At 39.7% G+C, this 24,771-nt stretch overlaps 1 protein-coding gene across 21 annotated transcripts; it reads right to left on the bottom strand.

Annotated features, from left to right (window-relative positions):
• Nucleotides 1-24,771, bottom strand: LOC114322351 (phosphoinositide phospholipase C 4). Of its 21 annotated transcripts, none has more exons than XM_082882712.1 (8): nt 24,530-24,726; nt 22,461-22,556; nt 22,322-22,367; nt 21,998-22,085; nt 21,439-21,489; nt 20,803-21,023; nt 20,559-20,676; nt 1-181 (listed from the first exon to the last, which is right to left on the bottom strand). In XM_082882712.1, the coding sequence occupies exons 4-8, from the start codon at nt 22,058-22,060 to the stop codon at nt 128-130; spliced, it is 507 nt and encodes a 168-aa protein (XP_082738838.1). In that variant the 5' UTR covers nt 22,061-22,085; nt 22,322-22,367; nt 22,461-22,556; nt 24,530-24,726; the 3' UTR covers nt 1-127. The 21 variants fall into 21 exon arrangements, 20 of the variants coding, with proteins under 20 accessions (XP_082738838.1, XP_082738831.1, XP_082738819.1 ...); XM_082882700.1 differs by lacking the exon at nt 1-181 and adding an exon at nt 605-841 and having other exon boundaries at nt 24,530-24,725; XM_082882705.1 differs by lacking the exons at nt 21,998-22,085; nt 22,322-22,367 and adding an exon at nt 675-841 and having other exon boundaries at nt 24,530-24,759.

Here is a 24,771-nt window from a genome sequence, read left to right as displayed (position 1 = left end):
TTGAATGGAATAACGTCATATATTTCATAAATGAAAGTTAAATATGTTTCAAAATAGATACAAATGAATTAAATAAAAAGTTTTAAACTGTGCTTACATATATTAAAAAATGAAAAAACTTAAAAAACTAAGTTCTTAAATTCTTTGACCATATTTTGCACCTCTCCAAGAAATTTCTGACCTGAAAAATAAAAACAGAAATTAATTCGGAAACGGATAGAAGCATATGAATAAACTAACTATTTTTGTAGAGACTGTTCTTGTCTTACAAAAGACAAAGTCTGACTGATCACACCCCTTCACATGTCTTAACATTAAATACTTCTAGCATGACATGAAGCATATAAAAACAAAATGTCACCTTACCCACAGAAATTACAAGTTCAACAGAAATTTTACTATAACCAACAACTTAGTTATAGTAAAATTTGGACTTAATTATTTAACAAAATAATTTACAAATAGGGAACACCTCACACTTTTCTTCAAAGAGTTCCACTACCTAGTCGCACACACAAAAAAAAAATATTGTGTCCAAGAATGAGCCTACACTGTAACGCCCCCAAAATAATACAATAAAGATAACTCATATATGAAATAAATATGAGAAAGAACATACTTTCATACATCAGAGTTTACTATTTAACAACCAATTAAATGTCATGTAGACTTACATCTTTCTAAGTCATTGCTTGGTTACACAAATTGAGTCTCGCTCATTACATCTTAAGCCCTTGGCTTCACAAATACCAACATACACACCACAAGACATAATTAAGAAGCTCTTGCTTCCTGAAAATCCATCCACGCTATTGCCTTGAAGGAAACATCTCATTCGCACCTGAAAATGATATTCCCGTATAGGGTGAGCCAACAGCCTAGTTGAAAAAATCTAACACAATTTATGAGGTTTAGCAAAGGTATAAATACCACGTACATAAACAATACCGATATGGAAGCATCTACAAGGCCTGCATATCCATATGCCACTAAAGCCAATCTTATTCCATTTTTCCATCAATTCATTTCCAATTCATGGCTTCGTTTGGGAAGTTGCTATTTTAGTAGGCTATTTTAATTTTTGGCTATTTCAGTAGGCTAAAATTTTTGTATTTGGGAAGATGATTGAATTTTTTTATGATTGGATGTGATGTTTGTGAGAGAAAAAGTGAAATGATTATGGGTTTGATGTGATATTTTGTCTTATTAGCTATTTTAGCCTATTTTGTCTTTTTGTGAATTTTAGCCTAAACTAGGCTATTTTTTTTCTTGCCAAACACCCCCATATATGCTACTCAATTCATGAGTTAAATTTATTATCTTTCAACAACCAACATGAGACTACAATTCAATGGTTTTCCAATTATGCAAAACACGCATAAACACTTCAAACTTGCCATTTTACGGATATTTCATCTGAAGGAACCGACACCCATTTATATATGAAATTTTAGGTCTTTCACCCAGGACACTCTGGCTAACTTGCTTTAAAATGGAGTCCATCCCTTTTCTCTTTCCAAACAAATATACATATGTAATGTATTCATAAACCTAACCACATATGGAGTACATCCCCTTTCTTCTCCCAATAAACATACATATACAATGAATTTATAACATAGTCATATTCAATGACACCAACAATGGATTAACATTAAATCGCCTAATCCTCATGCAATTTCTACAACAATCATAGTTATCCTCCACCGATAGCCCAATAAGAGATGTTCAATCTCAAAACAAAATATTTTATTCAAAACTTATATAGGTGAGATAATACATATCCAATATCACCATGTATAACCACAACCTTCCAATTTCACATTTCAATGTTAATCCCAATTATTTATGCAAAATAATGATTTAATCAAAATTAGGGCAAAATCCCCCTCTTTCCAAATATCAACTGTAGACACCCCATTTTTGACCGACCCTAAGACTCAGACGTCATCGATTGAGCGCTCGATGATTGCGCATGTTTGCGCTCGTTTTGAGTTTCCAGAGCCTTCAACCGAACGCATTGTCTCGGGACCTCCTAACTTTCTCCTCTTGGCCCGATTTTTGGACCATGCCTTGTTGCCTTTGCCTAAAGGGAAACAGAGGCCTGTAGGCCACTTTTTGTAGCTGTAGACTACCTTTCCCTCTCGTAGGCCCCATTTTGTACCCGTAGACTAGTTTTCGGGGCCTTCTGCTGGGTGCCTCACCTTCCAGACTCTTGTCTTGCTTCCTTTTTGGTTTGTTTTTGAACCAAACCTTGGTATCCTTTGCCTGGAGAGTGGAACAAGGGTATAGACCAGTATTTCCCCCTGTAGACCACTTTTTTGTCCCTGTAGACCACTTCTAGTGGTCGGCCAACTAGGGTTGGTGGTCTGTGGACCATCTAAGGTGGTCGGCAGCTTGCCACCACCTTCTACTCTTTGTGTAGACCATCCATCTCCCTTGTCGACCAATTTTTGTCCCTGTAGACCATTTTTTCTGGTCGGTTGACTAGAGGAGATGGTTGGCCGACCACTTTAACTGGTTGGCGGCCATCCTGCATTTTTTGCAGATATTTTCCTTGCCAACTGTGCCAGCTGTTGGGCACAAAAGGCATCCTCTATACACGTGTATGGAGGGATTGCACCAAGCTTCTAGCTTGTTGAACAAGCTTGAGACTTGGATTTCTATAAGAGGGAGGCTCTCTCTCCATTTCTAGGGTTCAGAAAATTTGCATAGAGATATACATATCCCTCTCTCTCTATATTTCTCCCTCTCTCTCTATATTTGTGTTGTTTGTGCCATAAAGTGATTTTTCTTCACACTTTTGCACTAAAGCACCTAGTGAAACACCAAAATCTTGTTGTTGAGGTACCTGAGGGTCTTGCTTGGACTCAAAAGCTGGTTTGAGCTCAGAGAAGTGGTTGTTCTTGCTGTGGTTCTTCAAGGGTAAGCATATACCTCCTTTTAGACTTGTTTTTGTCTTAGTTTGGGCCACCTTTGCCTGCTTCTTTTGGCTTAACTTTTAACTAAAAAAACTTTATTTTTTAAGTGCTTAAAGTTTTGTTTGAGACCTCTTTGGTGTTGGGGGTGGTCTACTCCCATTTTGTGCCTTGTTTTGCCTTGTTTTGAGCCACCTCTTTAGGCCTTTGAGATCACCTTTGTTTGGCCTCTTCACCACTGAATTCTAGAGAAATTTCAGTGGTGAAAAGTGTGTTTTGAGGCCCCAAATAGGAGGGGGTCATCCCCTCTCCTTGTGTCTTGGTTGCTTGTGTTGATGGCCTCATGTTTGAGCTTGTTTTTCTAGTAAGTGTTGGCTTGTTTTCAGCCTATTTTTGGCCCTATTTCAGCATGTCATAACTCTATTTTGGCTTCGTTTGGTTACCCCATGCATGATTTTTATACTTGTAGTGTAATCTTGCCATTTAGCCTTGTGTGCTCAATGCTTTGATCCATCATTCTAGCCTCCTTGAGGCTCCATCTTAGCATTTTTTTGGTGTTATTTTAGCATGATATAGCTCTATTTTGGGTCGGTTTGATTGACTCTTGCATGCTTTATAACCTTGTAGTGCAATCCTCCCTATTGCCTTAACATGCATCATGCTTTGGACCACCATTTTAGCATGTTTTTGGCTCCACTCTAGCAAGCTTTTACTCATGTTTTTCCATGTTTAAGCTCTATTTTAAGTGTTTTTGGTCATGCATGCCTTGCTTTGTATAGCCATAGTGCAATCTTGCTCACTAGCTTTGAGTTTCATAGTCTCTAGCATGGCTTACTTTAGTTATTTGCATGCTTTGGCCTCATGTCTAACATGATTTCAGTGTGTGTAGTGTGGCCATACTCTCTCATGCTTCACTCTTTCAATGCTTTTGGAGGGTTATGCTTTATGCCTCAATCATGAGCCAATTGGCATGCATGCTTGCCTAAGCTTTTTGGGTTACCATTTCAGTGTGTTTTTGGTCTTATTTTGCCATGTTACAACTCTGATTTTTGTTGGTGAAGTCATCTCATGCTTGGTTTTGGTAGGTGTAGTGTAATCCCCCTCTTTGGCCTTACATGCATCATGCTTTTTGCTTCACATTCTAGCACGTGTTAGCTCTATTCCATGCATGTTTTGGCATTGTTTTGACCTGCCTTAGAACTGTTTTGAGTCACCTTGGCCCTTTGGGGCTTGCTTGATATGGCTATGGTGCAAGTGCCTTTGATAGCCTTAAGCTTTGAGCCCCCTAGCATGCTTCATTTGTGATATGTGCATGATTTGGCATCATTTGGAACATAATTTCAGAGCATATGGACTTGTTATACTCTCATGTTTATCACTCTTTCAATGCGTTTGAGGTTTGAGTTATGTGACTTGCTTGCGAGCCATGAGTTGAGCATGCTTTTCTTGCTTCTTGTGTTTAAGTTTCAGCACCTTTTGGCCATTGTTTGGGCATGCATGAGGTTTATGTGAGGTTGGTTTAAGTCCATTGAGCATTGTATTGCCTGCCTCTTGTATGATGCTCTTTACTTGCTTTGATGCTTTAGCCTCCGAACATGTCTTGCATGCATTGTTCATGTGATAGAACCTTGTGCATGCCACATTAACATTGTTGAATCGCATGTTGTTTGCATGTTGTTGAATCGCATGTTGTTTGCATGTTGTTGAATCGCATGTTGTTTGCATGTTGTTGCATTGCATATTGTTTGCATGTTGTTGCATTGCATCTTGCATGCATATTGTTGCATTGCATTGTGTTTGCATGTTGTTGCATTGCATTGTGTTGGGAGTGTTGTTGCATTGCATTGTGTTTGGATTGGTTGTTAATCCAAACACGAGAAACGAGGGGCATTTCATACTTGAAGTAATGAAACGAGCCTCTTTTCTCGGTCGCTGACCTTCTTGATCAAGCATGATAGAGGTGGAGGCCCTTATGTGTTATTTGTGCATTCATTGACATTGAATTATGCAAACTTGGCTTCTCGGCCATCGTGCATTGCGATGCTCGATTGGTGGCCCGAGAGTCGAGTACCGCACTCCCTTGAGCTTGAGAAATGATAGGGAGAGTGGTTGTGCACATATATCTTGCAAATACACTGTCATGCCCCTTTTTGTTCTCTGTTGCAGCAAAACTAGAGTTTGGAAAAAATTTTGGTCGGCAGACCAGTAAAAGTATCTAGCCGACCACTTTTTCTGGTCTACTGCCAGGTTTTCTGGTCTACAGGTGGTCTACACCACCCTTTTTTGGTCGGCAGCCCACCAGGAGGTCCCTGTGTTGGAGAAAAAGCATTCTGGAGTTTGTGCAGTGTTCTGAAATCAAACCAAATGCAAACAGAGACAACTGGGGGCATGGTAATGGAGTTTTGAGCGAAGCCGACCGAGCATGCATCATTCATTATTTCGAGGCAGAGCTGTGGCAGCCTAATTTAGCTTCTTTTTCTCACTTAGTTGGTTTTGTAACTTAATTAATTTGTTAATTAATTAGAGTATTGTAATAATTAGTTGTAGCTAGGTATTCAATTTGTGTTGTGTAATAATTAGTCTAATTAGATTATTAGATTAGTTAAGTAGCTTAGCTTAGTATAGCTAGCTTAGCTTATTCTTTCGGACCCCCCGTCGAGAGGGCAAATGTTGTAATAAGTGTGCGTGTGTGTGATGCATGTCTTCCAAACCCATTTCTTTCTCCCTTTTACTTATCAGCTTTCGATGGTTAGTTTAGGGCACATTTCGATTAGCATACCTTTTGCTTACATGCGTGCATCTATTCATCTGTCTTACATGCACCGGCTCAGCGCATCATACAAACTGCATCGTATTTCAATACCAAGTTGAATACATGTTATCTAGTTGCATTCACATGACATCTTAGAATAGCCGAGCCTATCTAGTTGCATTTTTGCATGTGTTGCATTAGGCATTGTTGACATAGCTAGGATCATGCATTGATTACTAACTAGCCTTTGTTTTGGCTCGGAGTACTAGGTAAGTGTTTATACTTTAGCATCCTTGCATGCGTGTAAGTGTTGCCATATTTAGCATGCTTGCCATGAGGCTATGTGCTTAACTGCTATAACTGCTTGAATGCCTGTGGATGAAGACTTGATTGCCTGAATTGGAACAACTCGATGATTGTGAGTTTTAAGCCCACTTGAAATGGCAAAATCATGTTTTTCTAAGCCAACTTGCGGGTGGCAAATCCACATCTTAGCCTACTTGCGAGTAGCATTTTCAAACCACTTTAAAAAAAAACAAACATGAGTTGTTTTGTTCCAATCCGTGTGATTAAGTCTATACTTGTATGCTGTGCGTATCACATAGTAAGTTAGCTAAATAATCAGAATAAGAACGTTTGTGTTTTCAAAAACATAATATCATGCTTAGTAGAGGCCGATCCTTTGATGGGGCGAGCGGGGGTGCTCATTTCATGACCTTTCCCCCTCGTACCCAAGTTCCCGAGCCGAGGCAACTTTGGTGATGACAGACACGTGGCCTTTGGCACGAGTCAGGGTTTCCTAAATTTCTCAAAAATAAAATATTTAGGTGACGACTCTGAAATCTGGCAAAGCAGTCCATGTTTGGTGCTTTTTGATTAAAATCGATTTTCCAAAACGATTTGCCGGATTTGGACTCTTTGGTGATTTATCATTCTTACATTGCACTTTCTGAGATTAGATTCAGAACCGTGACAGGAGTCCGAACTGTAGTAGCTAGAACCACAATTTGTGCCCTTGCGTGTGGAGCGGAGTTCGGGCGGTCTACAGTTTTTGGCGACTCTGCTGGGGATTTAGAGAACTTGACTCGAACTCATGATATGTTGTTTTGTCTACACTTATGTGTTTCTTTGCATTGCATTTGCATAGGTGCGCCTAAGTCACGGTGTTTACCATCTGCTATTCCTGAATAGTTTTCTGGAGGCTTGCTTGGAAAAGCGTGCCATAAGGCTGACCGGTTACGGGCTCTGCCACGATGGGAACACAAACCTCGGTTGTTACCGAGGCACCCTTTTTGACCATTCGACCTAGTGCATATCGGAAGCCATAGTGACCATTCCAAACTAGGATAGGTTGCTTACCCGAATGTAGATTGTTTGAAACCACTGTGTACATAGTGAAACCCTAGCTCCTAACAAAATAGGGCAAGGAAATTCGACCCCACTATAAGGGTGTTTTGACTCTCACTTGCTTGATATGTGCCGTTAGAGTGTGTCTCTACCAGATGGTATGTATCAGTTGCAAGTCTGAGTAGGCCTGAGGGTATCAGTTTACAGGCAGACTTTTAGGCCGAATTCTATAGGGAGCACAGTTATTCAGCTATGCTCGTATTTGTTCTAGTGAAATCAGGCTGAGATGCTGTCTGTTTTCTCTTTTGCAAGGTAGTCTTGGAACCATAGCTTTGGAAGGCTCCAATATCCCCCGAGTACACTGAACTTGTGTTGATAGACTTTGTCAGGTCAGAGATTCAATTCAAGGGCAACCAGTGTTCCTTCGCTGAGGCAAGGCAAAGAAAAGCCAGTCAGGGCTCACTGGTTCATCCGATCCGACAGTCGCCAATCACATCACTTTTGTGCAAACTTAGCAGACCGTGATGGCACAGAGTTCGGAAGAAGTTATGGCCATGGTTGCAGCATTAAACCAGGGAATTGCCATGCAGGGTAAGACCGATGCTGGAATGCAACACCCATCTGGGGCACCTACCCCACATCCAGTCTTGGAACCCCAATTATCTCAAACCTGTGAACCCACTACTTCTGAGCTGATGAGAATGATTGAAGATCTTCAGAGAACAGTGGCGGATTTAGCTTTTGGAGTTTTGGCTCCATCATTAACCACATCGGCTATCGGGAATTTCATGTCAAAAGGCTTCCCAATCTTGGGACGGGCTGCATTTGAAGAAGGCCAATCCCTTGGCAAAGTGGAGGCAAATAGCAAGAGAAAGGCCAGGGTAGACACTGGTCCCTATGAACATCTTCAATAGGCTATTGAGGCTTTGAAAGCAGAAGGACTAAACAAACAGCAAGTGCTCGCAGTTGTTGCAAAAATTGTGGATGACACTTTTGCTACTCACGATGAGCGCATCCTGAATCAAGCGGCAAACAACGAAAATGGATGTCGACCCAGAAACACCCCTCTCAACTTCAATCCTACATCTGTCAGAGATCATCAAGCCCAGTCAGCACCTACCAACCCTTTTGCTGGTACATCCAACACGACTGTGCAAACCTCAAGCCATCAACCCCGAGGCCACAGGTTCTTCAATCCTCTCTACATGGCTTTGTCCAAAGCTTTCCAAATCCTTATAGAGCAAGGCCATCTCAAACCCCTTGAGCCTCGGCCTCTTCCGGATCCCCTTCAAATTAAACATGATCTGGTGAAGTACTGTGCCTTCCATCAACAAACCAGTCATGGCATTGACAGTTGCTTTCATTTTCATCATGAAATACAAGATCTGATTGATAACAAGGTCATCATCGCACCAGGCTCTGCAAAATCGATCGGCACTGGATCAGTGCACTTGGGGCGATAATGTGATGTGATCGGGGGGATGAACCACTTGTGGATGGCACCCAGTTTACTCCGGATGTGGCGTATGGCACGCACTGTTTTGAGCATTTTGCGAATGCTATCTATTTTACTTTCTGACTTGGGTATTGGGTCAGTCTTGTTGTGATGTATTAAGTCAGTCTTTTTGAACTGAGTCAGTTGCGTCTGTCTTGTTGTATCGAGTCAGTCCTGTTGTGTCGGAGTTGCGTGATTTCGGGGGTGTTACCTCGGCCATCACTGTCTTTTTGTGTTTGTTTTTTACACTCTTTCTTTTGAGTCTGTTTCTGACATGGAGCCAGTTGTGCCAGAAGATCTGAATGAAACAACAGTGATTTTCACCCTTTCGTGTCTGTTTCTGCCTTGGAGCCAGTTGTGCCAGAAGTTTTGAATGAGATGGCAGTATTTGACCAAAATTATGTCTTTTTTGTGCCTTGAAATCATTACATTGACCCAAGTTTTTCAAAACTTTTTTTCTAACACTGTGGTAAAAACAAAGAGAAAGAAATTCCTCGGAATTTGCAAAAATTTGATCAACTGAGAGAAAGAGAGGCATGCTAAGCCCTTAATGAATGAGATCATGTTTCTTAATGTGAGTACTGAGAAGGATCTTGGCTTGATCCAGATTGGTTCTACACTGTCTTCGCGAGCGATTAGTCGCTTCCTTAAAGGATTTCAAAAAAAATACTTTGCGTGGTCCTGCGAAGACATGCGTGGAATTGATCTTGAGATTGTACAGCATGGGAATCGCTCTCAACCTCGAAAGTCAACCCCTTTTGCTTTCAAACCTTAAACTTGGACTCAGAATGTTCAACGGTCAACCACAAATGAGGCTTGTATGGCCAGATTTGAAGCAGCCCTCGAACTAAAGGCAAGATAGTCAGATGTGATCAAAGGAAGCTTGCAAAGCTGAATGAAAAGTACCCCTTGAACTAGGGACAACAAAAGGTCAAATTTGCTTGAAGATTCAAAAGATGAGTCATTCCGCAAACCAATAAAGACTGGCAAGAAAGCCAAATTCCCGCAGCTGGAAGAAGAAAGTATTGCTAAAGGAAAATCGAGTTCTTATTCGCAACACTAGGGGCAAATTCAGCCCCCAATTCGATGGACTCCTACATCATCAGTGAATAGCATCCATTCTCCTGGATTTAGATGGCTTCAAGATCCTACAACCAGTCAACATGGACAAAGCTACACTTTTACCCTTGAGAGGCTCGCTGGGCCGAAAACCCGACAGGGTGACCTAGGCAAAAGTTAGAGCAACAAAAAGAAAAAGAAAAAGAAAAGAAAAGAAAAGAACAAAAAAAGAAAAGATGAAAAGAAATAAAAAGAAAAGAAAAGATTGAAAAGAAATGAAAAGAAAAGAAAAACAGAGCTCGCAAGGTTGAAAACCTAGAAAGGGCGGCCTTGGCAAAAGTTAGAGCGTAAAAGGAGAGGTTAATACATGAGTGTACCTTAACCTGGAACTACGTCAAGCTTGATTCCCATGTTTAGGATACGTAGGCAACTTCATTCTGAAGTCCAGCTGTAAAACACTTCAAATTCAACTGTCCTGTCCATGAGATTGAACGGGTCATCTTTGTTGCTTCTTTATCCAAGAGTTCGGTTGTGAACTTCATCATGAGAGCGGGTTATAGTATGTTGCGGCGCTATTCAGACAATGGGTAACTTTCCGTTGCCGTGAGTTGCCATTCAAACAAGGGACAACTTTTCGTTGCTAGATTTGGTGTCGTGCCGTGTCATTCAGACAAGGGGCAATTTTTCATTGTTTTGGATCTGAGGTTGTGCGTCTCAAGAGTAAATTCTACGTTGGTCGAGCAGTGGTCATTTGTAAAAACAAGTTTTAAGAATTTTTAATAAAGTTGACTAATTTTCTCGAAAATTTGCTCTTTTTTTTCCCAAAAACTGGACCATATCTTGGACCCAAAAAGGAAAATTTTCAGTGCTCATAACCCAACTTGCATGATTTTAAATCAAAAAATCGAACAAGTATGTTAATCTAACTCTCATATTGGTCAAAATTGTTTTAGTAGAAAGTCAAAACCCAAAAATGGTCAAATTGATGAACTAGGGGCACAGTTGAGTCAGGTGTTCTGTCTTTTCCCCATTGTCAACATACTTGCCAAAAATGGCACTCTACTTGCCAGAAAGGACACTCTACCAGCCAGAAAAGGGCACAATTGAAACAAATAGCAAAGAGTCGAAAGCTCTCTCATCCTCTGAGCAGTGAGGTATCAAGTTAAGTGCGAAGCACAAACTGGAAAAGGAGCAGGATATTCTCCTTTATTCGAAAAGGTCTGCTTACATCCGAACTAGCCAAGGGCGTCATCAACCGATGTCAGCTGCATATTTGCTACACACCTAGTTGTAGCGCAACCCCTCTGTGGGAAAGTTCACTATTGTGAGCAGAAGAAGAAGAATCTAGTGGAATGCTAGGGGCAAAAGCCCGCAACTTCCTATTTATCCATCAACCACCCAGGGGAGGGATAAAAAGAAGAGAGATTGAAGAATAGAGAGATGCGCACTGAGAGAAAAAGTGAGAAAATAGCTTTTTCAGAAAACTAAAGATTAAGTGCCAGAGTGATGAGAGAATCACAAATGAGAAAGGGTGGGAAATAGTACTCGAAGAAGCTGTGGGCTCCCCGTCAATCGAGAGGTCTCTCGCCTTTGGAACACATTTGAGTCTTGTGTTTTGTTGTGTTTTTGTTTGTCTTGATTCTTGTTTTGAGTCGTTTCGGGCGTCAATAGATGTGTTTAGGTTGTTTTACATTTGTTTTCCGTTGTTAAGTCATTTTTGCTATGGTTAGTCGTTGGCTCAATACCCGATCAAAAACTCATTCTCAATTCCAATTTTAAAAATAAATCGTTTTGTGCTCAGAGTGCTGTGCTGTTCTCCATATATGTATAAAACAGGATTTGTTCTTTCATAAAACAGCAAGGTTCAACCCAGGTCATGTGAGAACAGTAGAACAAGGACCTATCTGAAACTATATAGGTTCCGGACTGCGAAACAAAAGAAAATATGGAAAACTTGGAGCATCTGAGTGTGTTTCAACTTCAAAAAATTCCGTGATTTTACTCTGGATGTATCTTCTTAGGCCTTGTCAATGCTCCAAAGAATGAGTGTGTCTCTACCTCAAGCTCAAGTTCAAGCCTGCTTTAATGCCAAAATGGCGATCAGAAGTGCTATCCATGAGTACCAGTCCTTGTCAGAGGCATCTTGGTTGCGTTTGCAATGAGTTCCTAGGAGACCAACTGTGACGGTGGAAACTAGAGTTTGGATGGCTGATGCCTAGAATGCAAAGGTTCGGGATTTCCGAGACTAAAGTTTGGTTTAAATACCAGGAGTGAATCCCCAGCTTGAAATCTGTATGGAAGCCCCATAGGTTAAGGTAGCGGGTATGCACCTTAATTCTGGATACTGAACCAACCTAGTCTGTCACCCCGTTGGAAAATAGGAAAAATTGTGAACATGGCCAGGAAGGAAAGGTAGTAACTGCGGTTTGGAAGTATAATCAAGAAAAGGCAAAAAGAATCCACTTTTTAGCTCAAAATGTTTCTGTGGAAGTTTCAACTCATGTCTTCGATGCGTAGCTCATTGTCAGTTAGCATGCACGAGGTGTATCCTTTTGAAATACATTGTAACCCCTCCGAGAGATAAATCAGAGGTCACAACTGAATCAGTCTTGCCAAGATGCGCATTTTTTCACTGAGCATATTGCATCGAATATGCATTGATTATTGTGCACAAAATATGTTATGCACACTTCACTTGCATTGTTATGCACGTTACACCTGCATTGTTATGCACGCTTCACTTGCATTGTTATGCACGTTACACCTGCATTGTTATGCACACTTCTTTTGCATTGTTATGCACGTTACACCTACATTGTTATGCACTCTTCTAGTTGCATTGTTATGCACGCTCCATTTGCATTGTTATGCACACTTTTAGTTGCATTGTTATGCACACTCCAGTTGCATTGTTATGCACGATTCTAGTTGCATTGTTATGCATGCTTTGCTTGCATTGTTATGCACGCTTCAATTGCATTGTTATGCACCTCTTCACTTGCGTTGTCACGCACGTTCCAGTTGCATTGTTATGCACCTTTTCAGTTGCATTGTCATGCACCGTTCTACTTGCATTGTTATGCACACTCTAGTTGTATTGTTATACACACTTTACTTGCATTGCTATGCACACTCCAGTTGCATTGTTATGCACGCTTTACTTGCATTGTTATGCACCCTTTTCACTTGCATTGTTATGCATACTTCAGTTGCACTGTTATGCACCTCTTCACTTGCGTTGTCATGCACGTTCCAGTTGCATTGTTATACACCTTTTCAGTTGCATTGTCATGCACCGTTCTACTTGCATTGTTATGCACACTCCAGTTGTATTGTTATGCACAATTTACTTGCATTGTTATGCATGTCCCAGTTGCATTGTTATGCACAGTTCCAGTTGCATTGTTTTGCACACTTCAGTTGCATTGTTATGCACCTCTTCACTTGCGTTGTCACGCACGTTCCAGTTGTATTGTTATGCACCTTTTCAGTTGCATTGTCATGCACCGTTCTACTTGCATTGTTATGCACACTCCAATTGTATTGTTATGCATACTTTACTTGCATTGTTATACACACTCCAGTTGCATTGTTATGCACGCTTTACTTGCATTGTTATGCACCCTTTTCACTTGCATTGTTATGTACGCTTCAGTTGCATTGTTATGCACCTCTTCACTTGCGTTGTCATGCATGTTCTACTTGCATTGTTATGCACGCTTCAGTTGCATTGTTATGCACCTCTTCACTTGCGTTGTCACGTACGTTCTACTTGCATTGTTATGCACCGTTCTACTTGCATTGTTATGCACCGATCCACTTGCATTATTATGCACCGTTTCACTTGCATTGTTATGTACATCTCCCATGCATTGTTATGCACCTTTCCATTGGCATCATATGTGCACGTGTTTATCTTGTGTTGAAATTGTATCTTGATATAGCGTTGATCATGTGTTCCTACTACATTGTACCTGTCAAAGTTTCTTTTGTGCAGGCACGATATTGTATGTACGGTTCATTTGAAGCTGGCACAACCAGACGACGTTGTATGTGTTTCAGTCAGAGGAACTCTGGGTGAGATCATTCCTGTTCCCTCGAACTCTTTTGGTTACCCTTCTCCACTCGCGTTTGACTTGCGTTTGGACGTACCTTTCTCCTCTCGTGTTTGACACACGTTTGGATGGCTGCGCTTTCTTGCGTAGTCCCTCTCCTTTCGCGTTTGATACGCTAGGAGGTGTTTCGTCTGAGACTTTGGGTGTTCCCGATAGTCGATTTTAGCCTTCTCCGCGTGAGATGCAATGAGAATTGTATAATTTTCTTACATCCTTTCTACATGAGATGTAGTTTGGTTCGTGTTTACTTGCTTATGTACGAGTTTGCTGTAGCGTTTCTTTGCATAACTTTCGCTTAAAATAATGTATTTATTTTGCATAAATGCTTCATTACAGCTTTCTTTGCATGATCATAAGTTATGTTCTTCATTGTGCATGTTATTTGCATTTTGCCCCTGCCTGCCGGCGCATCTCTTTGTTATCTTGCCTGTTTGTCTAAGTCTTCAACCTTGTCAAAAATGAATCGTCTCTAGGCTTTGACATTCACTCCCGTCATTTCATGACTTCCGAGTTCTGTTAAAGAGGGGCAACTATAGACACCCCATTTTTGACCGACCCTAAGACTCAGACGTCATTGATTGAGCACTCGATGATTACCCATGTTTGTGCTCGTTTTGAGTTTCCGGAGCCTTCGGCCGAGCGCCTTGTCTCAGGACCTCTTAACTTTCTCCTCTTGGCCCGATTTTTGGACCATGCCTTGCTGCCTTTGCCTAGAGGGAAACAGAGGCCTGTAGGCCACTTTTTGTAGCCGTAGACTACATTTCCCTCTCATATGCCCCCTTTTGTATCCGTAGACTAATTTTCGGGGCCTCCGGCTGGGTGCCTCGCCTTCTGGACTCTTGTCTTGCTTCATTTTTGGTTTGTTTTTGAACCAAACCTTGGTATCCTTTGCCTAAAGAGTGGAACAGGGGTGTAGACCAGTTTTTCCCCCTGTAGACCACTTTTTTGTCCCTGTAGACCACTTCTAGTGGTCGGCTAGCTAGGGTTGAGGTCTGTGGACCATCTAAGGTGGTCGGCAGCCTGCCACCACCTTCTACTCTCTGTGCAGACCCTCCCTCTCCCTTGCTGACCAGTTTTTGTCCCTGTAGACCACTTTTTCTGGTTGGTCGACTAGAGGAGGTGGTCGGCCGACCACTTTAACTGGTCGGCGGCCATCCTGCATTTCCTGCAGATATTTTCCTTCCCAGTTGTGCCAGCTGTTGGGCACAGAAGGCATCCTCCATACACGTGTATGGAGGGATTGCACCAACCTTCTAGCTTGTTGAACAAGCTTGAGACTTGGATTTCTATAAAAGGGAGGCTCTCTCTCCATTTCTAGGGTTAAAAAAATTTACATAGAGATATGCATATCCCTCTCTCTATATATTTGTGTTATTTGTGCCTTAAAGCGATTTTTCTTCACTTTTGCACTAAAGCACCTAGTGAAACACCACTATCTTGTTGCTGAGGTACCTGAGGGTCTTGCTTGGTCTCAAAAGCTGGTTTGAGCTCAGAGAAGTGGTTGTTCTTGCTGTGGTTCTTCAAGGGTAAGCATATACCCCCTTTAAGACTTGTTTTTGTCTTAGTTTGGGCCACCTTTGCATGCTTCTTTTGGCATAACTTTCAATTGAAAAAACTTTAGTTTTTAAGTGCTTAAAGTGTTTGTTTGAGGCCTCTTTGGTGTTGGGGGTGGTCTACCCCCCTTTTGTGCCTTGTTTTGCCTTGTTTTGAGCCACCTCTTTAGGCCTTTGAGATCACCTTTGTTTGGCCTTTTCACCACTGAATTCCAGAGGAATTTCAGTGGTGGAAAGTGTGTTTTGAGGCCCCAAATAGGAGGGGGTCATCCCCTCTCCTTATGTCTTGGTTGCTTGTGTTGATGGCCTCATGTTTGAGCTTGTTTTTCTAGTAAGTGTTGGCTTGTTTTCAGCCTATTTTTGGCCCTATTTCAGCATGGCATAACTCTGTTTTGGCTTGGATTGGTTATCCCATGCATGCTTTTTATACTTGTAGTGTAATCTTGCCATTTAGCCTTGTGTGCTCAATGCTTTGATCCATCATGCTAGCCTCCTTGAGGCTCCATCTCAGCATTTTTTTGGTATTATTTTAGCATGATATAGCTCTGTTTTGGGTCGGTTTGATTGACTCTTGCATGCTTCATAACCTTGTAGTGCAATCCTCCCTATTGCCTTAACATACATCATGCTTTGGACCACAATTTTAGCATGTTTTTGGCTCCACTCTAGCAAACTTTTACTCATGTTTTGCCATGCTTAAGCTCTGTTTTAAGTGTTTTTGGTCATGCATGCCTTGCTTTGTATAGCCATAGTGCAATCTTGCTCACTAGCTTTGAGTTTCATAGTCTCTAGCATGGCTTGCTTGAGTTATTTGCATGCTTTGGCCTCATGTCTAACATGATTTCAGTGTGTGTAGTGTGGTCATACTCTCCCATGCTTCACTCTTTCAATGTTTTTGGAGGGTTATGCTTTATGCCTCAATCATGAGCCAATTGGCATGCATGCTTGCCTAAGCTTTTTGGGTTACCATCTCAGTGTGTTTTTGGTCTTATTTTACCATGTTACAACTCTAATTTTTGTTGATGAAGTCATCTCATGCCTGGTTTTGGTAGGTGTAGTGTAATCCCCCTCTTTGGCCTTACATGCATCATGCTTTATGCCTCACATTCTAGCACGTGTTAGCCCTATTCCATGCATGTTTTGGCATTGTTTTGACCTGCCTTGAGACTGTTTTGAGTCACCTTGGCCCTTTGGGGCTTGCTTGATATGGCTATGGTGCAAGTGCCTTTGCTAGCCTTAAGCTTTGAGCCCCCTAGCATGCTTCATTTGTGATATGTGCATGATTTGGCATCATTTGGAACATAATTTCAGAGCATATGGACTTGTTATACTCTCATGTTTATCACTCTTTCAATGCGTTTGAGGATTGAGTTTTGTACCTCGCTTGCGAGCCATGAGTTGAGCATGCTTTTCTTGCTTCTTGTGTTTAAGTTTCAACACATTTTGGCCATTGTTTAGGCATGCATGAGGTTTATGTGGGGTTGGTTTAAGTCCATTGAGCATTGTATAGCATGCCTCTTGTATGATGCTCTTTATTTGCTTTGATGCTTTAGCCTCCGAACATGTCTTGCATGCATTGTTTATGTGATAGAACCTTATGCATGCCACATTAACATTGTTGAATCGCATGTTGTTTGCATGTTGTTAAATCGCATCCTGTTTGCATGTTGTTGCATTGCATTATGTTTGGAGTGTTATTGCATTGGATTGTGTTTTGATCGGTTGTTAATCCAAACACGAGAAACGAGGGTGTTTCATACTTGAAGTGATGAAACGCGGCTCATTTCTTAGTCGCCGACCCTCTTGATCAAGCATAATAGAGATGGAGGCCCTTATGTGTTATTTGTGCATTCATTGACATTGAATTGTGCAAACTTGGCTTCTCGGCCATCGTGCATTGCGATGCTCGGTTGATGGCCCGAGAGTCGAGTATCGCACTTCCTTGAGCTTGAGAAATGATAGGGAGGGTGGTTGTGCACACATATCTTGCAAATACACTGCCATGCCCCGTCTTATTCTCTGCTGCAGCAAAACTGGAGTTTGGCAAAATTTCTGGTCGACAAACCAGTAAACGTAGCTGGCCGACCACTTTTTCTGATCTATAGCTAGTTTTTCTGGTCTACAGGTGGTCTACACCACCCTTTTTTAGTCGGCAGCCCACCAGGAGATCCCTGCGTTAGAGAAAAAGCATTCTGGAGTTTGTGTAGTGTTCTGAAATCAAACCAAATGCAAACAGAGGCAATTGGGGGCATGGTAATGAATTTCCGAGTGAAGCCAACCGAGCATGCATCATTCATTATTCCGAGGCAGAGCTGTGGCAGCCTAATTTAGTTTCTTTTTCTCACTTAGTTGGTTTTGTAACTTAATTAATTTGTTAATTAATTAGAGCATTGTAATAATTAGTTGTAACTAGTTATTCAATTTGTGTTGTGTAATAATTAGTCTAATTAGATTATTAGATTAGTTAAGTAGCTTAGCTTAATGTAGCTAGCTTAGCTTATTCTTTCGGACCCTCCGTCGAGATGGCAAATGTTGTAATAAGTGTGTGTGTGTGATGCATGTCTTCCAACCCCATTTCTTTCTCCCTTTAACTTATCAGCTTTCGATGGTTAATTTAGGGCACATTTCAATTAGCATACCTTATGCTTGCATACGTGTAACCATTCATCTATCTTATATGCACCGGGCTTGGCGCATCACACAAACTGCATCGTATTTCAATGCCAAGTTGAATATATGTTATCTAGTTGCATTCACATGACATCTTAGAATAGCCGAGCCTATCTAGTTGCATTTTTGCATGTGTTGCATTAGGCATTGTTGACATAGCTAGGATCATGCATTGATTACTAACTAGCTTTTGTTTTAGCTCGGAGTACTAGGTAAGTGTTTATGCTTTAGCATCCTTGCATGCGTGTAAGTGTTGCCATATTTAGCATGCTTTCCATGAGGCTATGTGCTTAATTGCTATAACTGCTTGAATGCCTGTGGGTGGAGGCTTGATTGCCTGAATTGGAACAACTCGATGATTGTGAGTTTTAGGCCCACTTGAAGTGGCAAAATCATGTTTTTCTAAGCCAACTTGAGGGTGGCAAATCCGCGTTTTAGCCTACTTACGAGTAGCATTTTCAAACCATTTTCAAAAAAAAACAAGCATGAGTTTTTTTGTTTCAATCCGTGTGATTAAGTCTATACTTGTATGCTGTGCACATCACATAGTAAGTTAGCTAAATAATCAAAATAAGAACGCATGTGTTTTTAAAAACATTATATCATGCTTAGTAGAGGCCGATCCTTTAATCGGGCGAGCGGGGGTGCTCATTTCATGACCTTCCCCCCTCGTACCCAAGTTCCCGAGCCGAGGCAACTTTGGTGATGACGGACACGTGGCCTTTGGCACGAGTCAGGGTTTCCTAAATTTCTCAAAAACAAAATATTTAGGTGGCGACTCTGAAATTTGGCAAAACAGTCCATGTTTGGTGCTTTTTGATTAAAATCAATTTTCCAAAATGATTTTCCGGATTTGGACTCTTTGGTGATTTATCAGTCTTGCATTGCACTTTGTGAGATTAGATTCAGAATCATGACAGGAGTCCGAACTGTAGTAGCTAGAACCACAATTCGCGCCCTCGCGCGCGGAGCGAATTTCAGGCGGTCTACATCAACCCAAACACCAAAATCAACTATTTTGGCATAGCATAATCATATATTCAAGCCTCATATTCATTTGCCTCATATTCATCAAAAACCCCTCTTTTCATTTCTCATCCAAATCCTAGATTTGTCCAAACCACAACCAAATATCTCGTCATCTATACACAATAGCAAATAACTAAGCTAAAAACCATATTAGAGTGTAGAAAATCCCTACATCAAGTGTAGAAGAAGAAAAGAGTTGAAACCCCCAAAATCAATGACGATGAAACTCTATCTCCACCGCACACAACGAAACCTTCCAGAAGTTACATAATTTTGATGAAGGAACTATGGCCAAAATCCCTATGGATTTGGAGAAATCAAAGAAAGAAGATGGTTTTCTAGAGACAAAGGCTCTAGATTTGTATTTTGGAGACTTTTAGAGAGAGAGAGAGGAAGCAGAAAAATGACCTGAAATGTCAGTTTCACGATCTGTTATAACATGGTCCGTTCGAGCGTGGAAAGTCCCGCTCGAGCGTAAGACACAGACTCCCTCTCGAGTGTGAAACCCTGCGCTCGAGCGTGAAATACGCTCTCCCAGTATTTTCTGCAGACACAGTCCCTACTCGAGCGGAAGGACCAAGTTCTGGGCTACAACCATTTGTATCAAAAAGCAACCAACCTGTTCCAAACTCGCCCAACAAGTCCCAAAACTCAAATTCAAAGAATTAAAGGGAGGAAACAAGACATAGACAACAATATACAATCACGGAACCCGAGTTCGGAACACAATAAAGGTCGGGGTAAAACCGGGATCGCTATATACACTGTGTAAAATTAAAGACGTATATTTGATTAGTTCATTGTATTATGTTTATTTGTTTTTAGTGTCTAAAAATAGCGTTTATTAAATTCACAATTTTAACATGAGTTCAACAGGACTCTGTGCAGCTTTTAACTGATTTTCAAGAAATTTCATAATTTCTTGAGTACTCATCACAAATTGATTCTCATAAGCTATCTTTGCGACATGCTAACTATTGAAACAGTAAATAAAGAGAATTAGTTGGATCTATCTATTTATAAGGATATGTATCTATTCTCTGGCATCAAATTTGAACCCTGCATTTGACTTGCTGTCAAATCTATATATAAGGAAAGCAAAAAATAAAGAGAAAAGAAACAAACAAACGAATTTCCCAGATTCCCAAGATATTGGTTGAATATTAACCTCTATAAGAATATTAACATTAAACAAATCACGTCATGTGACTCAAATTTGACATTCTATGTAATATTATGCTACTACTAGAAGCTGCAATGTAGTCATTTTTTATTTTTTATTTTCAATGCTGTTACATTACATTGTAAGAGGATGAAATTGAACTAACAAAATGAAAAAGATAGAATTAGAAAAATTCCAAGCTATCCAGAGACCATAGTGTATAATACAAGCTTTACATAGATGTCAATAGCAAAAATAGAATAAAAAACTAGAAATCAATCCTAAAAAGTAATATTTTCCCACTCCATATATTTAAGCCATTTTTTAACTGAACTTGCATTCTACATCATTAACTAATCAAACCACACAAGATTAAGAAATAGAGAAAATATTACCAAAGCTCACCAAAAAAACATGAATAACATGATTTTATGAAGACATAAGACTTCAAAACTAACCTGCAGATTAAATGCAACCATCTGAGCTTCATGCATCCATCCAGTAAGTGGATTGAAATTTGAGGAGGTGACTCGGGTCCACTTTGGGTATACCCTCAGAATATTCTTCTGTGTGAACCTAAGGGAGACAAGAAAGAAAAGATTAATAAAAAACAGTAGAGATCTAATCACTCACTGGAGTAAAAATATAAATGTTTTAAGATAATTCTTAGAGGTAGCAAGCACATAGAACTTCAGTGACTACCTCACAAGGTCAATTCCATAAGATTTTGTTGCCTTTTCAAGTGTTGTTTCACACAAACTAAGACGTTTAATTTTTCCAATTCCAGCCCTCAAAGCCTCTTTCAATCCATTCTTTGGTTTCCCAGCATGAATTGCAATCGGATGCTTGTATTGACGTGCTCCTAGCTGGCATGATTTCTGCTCACAGTCATCATTGCCTTCATCATCCTGATCGATGTCGTCCTATTAACCATAACAAAATTTTAACATGTTAAAGTAATTGAGAACCTTAGAAATTATAACAGAATGAAGTAAATTTCATTTGTAGATTATAAGCTGATGAAATAAATTTATTTCTAAGCTCATCTTGTCATCAGGATCCAGCTAAGCTGCAAGGTCTGGTGACTCCTTTCCTGATATTCTATTGGTGGTTTGGTTGAAACAATAATTCAATGCTTTAAGGCTTCTGGTGAAGGGAATTCTTCCAAGCACCACCTCTGTGCACCCTATGTTCACCACTTGCACTGTTTTGCTTACCCTATGAAGTGTTTGTTTACTCAAATTTAATAGATGATGGGATCCATATGCAATAATGACAAAAGCTTGAATAGAAAAGCAAGCAACCAAAAGTACAAGCATGAGAAATGTGCAAGGTTACCTGCATTTCTCTATGAGAATGTTTCTTGCCATTTGTCCCTTTGCTTGGCTCCTACAAGTTGTAATTAATTTGTTTTAAAACTTTTGTGAAATATCTTTCTATCCAAAATCTTGCTATATATGAAGACAAAACAACATATTACAAAAGTCTGAAATACTACTATATAGTTTAATATATGTACTAGTTGCGAGGCACCGTGCTTTGCACGATAGCCTATGCCCATGGTTCAAGTAATCTCAAATTGCTTGATTTGAAATTTATATCCATTCAAAAATATCCGTAATCTCTTATCATTAATTACAAGTCCACATCATCCAATAGAATTTTTTGAATAATGAATGTTGCAACCTGCTAGGAAAAATTAATGTGTTTTATCAAACTACAGAGGATATAAACTGGGAGTATTGATGTTACAATAACAAGGTACCATGGAACTATAAGGCAGCCTCTACCAGGCCTAGAGTCATCAATATCTACAATTACAATTCATTTTGTAAGGTATCACCAACGGTAGCAATAGTATATAATCCTAAAACCCAACATAATTCGTAGAGCTCACCATTTTCTTAGAAACAAACCACATCCTATGACCAGTTGCATTTGCAATGAAACTAAAAAACATTCAGGGAACCTGCGCCACTATTTTTCTATGTAGGATGTGCCACCAAAATGAAACAAATCAAACATTCTTAGAGTTAGAAAACATATTGAACTTCTTCGGAAAAGAAAATGCAAAAGATACTTTACGAAAAATTAAGTTAATTTTTAGCCATAAAAAATGCTAGCTATAAAAAATTAAGTTGTTTTTTATTATCTGAAAAAGTACTTTACGAAAAGAAAGAGGAATTTTGAATCATTAGCCTCATATCAGCTTTAGGCATACCTAGGCTATAGCTAGCAATACATTCAGATAGAAAATAGACATGAATCTGCAATAGATAGTGAGAAAAGAAACAGTGAAATTATTGGTGGTATTCATTGGGGAAAAAAAAATTAATACAATGGATTCAGGTGCGCTTAACTGTTTTTGATAGTTCACTGCCCATCTCCATCGTCCGCAGGCATAGTGGAATTATTTCTGTTGAGAGAAGGAAGCTAATAACTTCTGTATCATCAACCTAATAGAAAAAAGAAAAAAAACACAAGTTCTGATTTTCATGATATTCAAATCACCCAAATAAATAAATAAATAAATAAATAAAACTTAATGATTCATGAACAAGAGCTTAGTTATTAGGGACACCACGAGCTTCCGAAGAATGTAACTTCCCTTTTCAATGAGAGAGGGAGGAGATTATTGCGAGCAAAGTGAAAGAGGCATACTACACATAAAAATTTCTCCATTACATATTGTGTGTGATTAGGCAGCTGTTTGCTGCTTTAAATTGTCACAATTTATGGGTTCAAAATTTGGGAAAAAGGGAGAAGAAAAAGAAAGCAGTTGAAACAAATATCAAAGAGAAATTCAACACCTCTGTTTTGGTAAAAAATTCATCATAGGTCTCCTCAAGGTCATAGAAGCAATCTATAATGTTGGCTGCAAATGGCTTCCAATATATGCAGATGCCCATCAAAAACAGAGTCTGCAGTATTTCTTTTCCAAACTTTTTACATAGGTATATTTAAATTAATATGTGCCCGCATAAAAGGAAGAGAATACAGTGTGCGACTCAGACTCTTATTTATTTGTTTTTTTCTGGGATTTTCCTTCTATTATTTTCTGTTTTGAGGACTCCTTGTCCACCTTTGTTTGCATCTCTTTCTTATTCTTCTTTTTAATAAAAGTTCCATTTTGTTGCTGATCAAAAATAAATATATAAATAAAAGGAAGAGAATAAAAACTAAAACCAACATCTAGATAACATAATGCATTCCTTGAAATTATGAACCAGTTTGAATTTCTAAGGAAATGTATATTAATTAAAATTGTTAGAATAATAATTACCATTGGTTGGAATTGAGAGAATATGCAAATTCATTTTAAACAGCTTATTAACTTCTTCAAAAATATTTCTGTCTTTAGGGAACATTCAAGAGATAAGATCATGCCCATAAAACTCATGCTAGCTATGGATTTGTTTTATTATTTGTTTTTATAGACATGAATTAGATTTTAATTCTTTATGTATATTATTTTGTTTTTCAATTTTATAATTTGAAAACAAGTTGCTATCTGCAGAGGGACTCCTTACTAACATATATAGTTGCCACTCTATTTCAAGGAATGTATTACCTCCACAAATAGAAGTATATGAAAAAAAAAAGCAAGATTATTCATAAGATGTAAAAATTAATATCAGCATAATGAAGCACCTTCACCAAAGCACCAATGACGCCTAAGCTAGTCAGCCTCAAGTACTCAAATGGCCTTGATTTGCTTGTCGTATTAAGAAAAGGGTACAGTTAAAGAGGAATATTAGTTGCAAAGGAGAAACCATCAGTTAGGACAATTTCATCTAATTTCAAGAGACTTCTGAGTAAATATGCATCAACAAAATGTCATGGGAAGAATAATCTATTTTCCTTATAATAAGGTGGACTCCTTCACTTATACAAATGGCCAACACACCACCAAAGCAGCGAACGACCCTGAACTAGGGCTAAGACTCCCTTCACGCCCCATCGTCAATCTGTTAACACTAATCGAATGAACCTCCTCAGAGGAAATTACCGATTCCCCTTGATCTAAGCTCAAACCCGATTCCGTTTGCCCTAAAACCAATAACGCTGGTGATTTCGAATCCCTAACTACATCCTTAGCCCTAGACGAAACCCCTTTAGTAGAAAAGATCAGAATCATCAAAATCTGAAAACAATCATATACATACATATATATATATATATAGAGAGAGAGAGAGAGAGAGAGAGAGACAGAGAGGCACCCCTAGTTCCCCTTAACTGCCTCAACCCCGACAAACCCACAACCACGCCCCTACCTACCTCATCTACGCCGACCACCTCCACTGCGAGATCGTTCTTGCCATTCACAGCCTTAGCCTCATCAAAAGGAGTGATTATAAGCTTATGCTTGATAATCGTTTAGGTATGCAGATGTTTGAGGGAGAAGAAAAGAGATGAAATGAGTGCGTACCGTCAATCGTTACCGCCGCCAAACCAGTCTTTCCGTACCGTCAAAGTGTCCAGAAAGAGAGATTGAAACCCTTCCCTTCCCTTTTGAACCCTTCTATCTTCTCCCTCTCTTCTCGTTTTCCCTCTTTGAATCGTGTTCTTTGTTCTTCCTTTATGATTAGAACCGTTAGGTATAGATAGATGTTGGGAGCTGGGGCTTTTGATTTTGATTTTTTATTTTTAAATATTTTGTTTTTGGGTGTT

The sequence above is a fragment of the Camellia sinensis genome, chromosome 8, assembly GCF_055761805.1.
Source record: "Camellia sinensis isolate YWXY chromosome 8, ASM5576180v1, whole genome shotgun sequence".
Lineage (NCBI taxonomy): Eukaryota > Viridiplantae > Streptophyta > Magnoliopsida > Ericales > Theaceae > Camellia > Camellia sinensis.
This window is presented reverse-complemented; position numbering and strand designations above follow the sequence as displayed.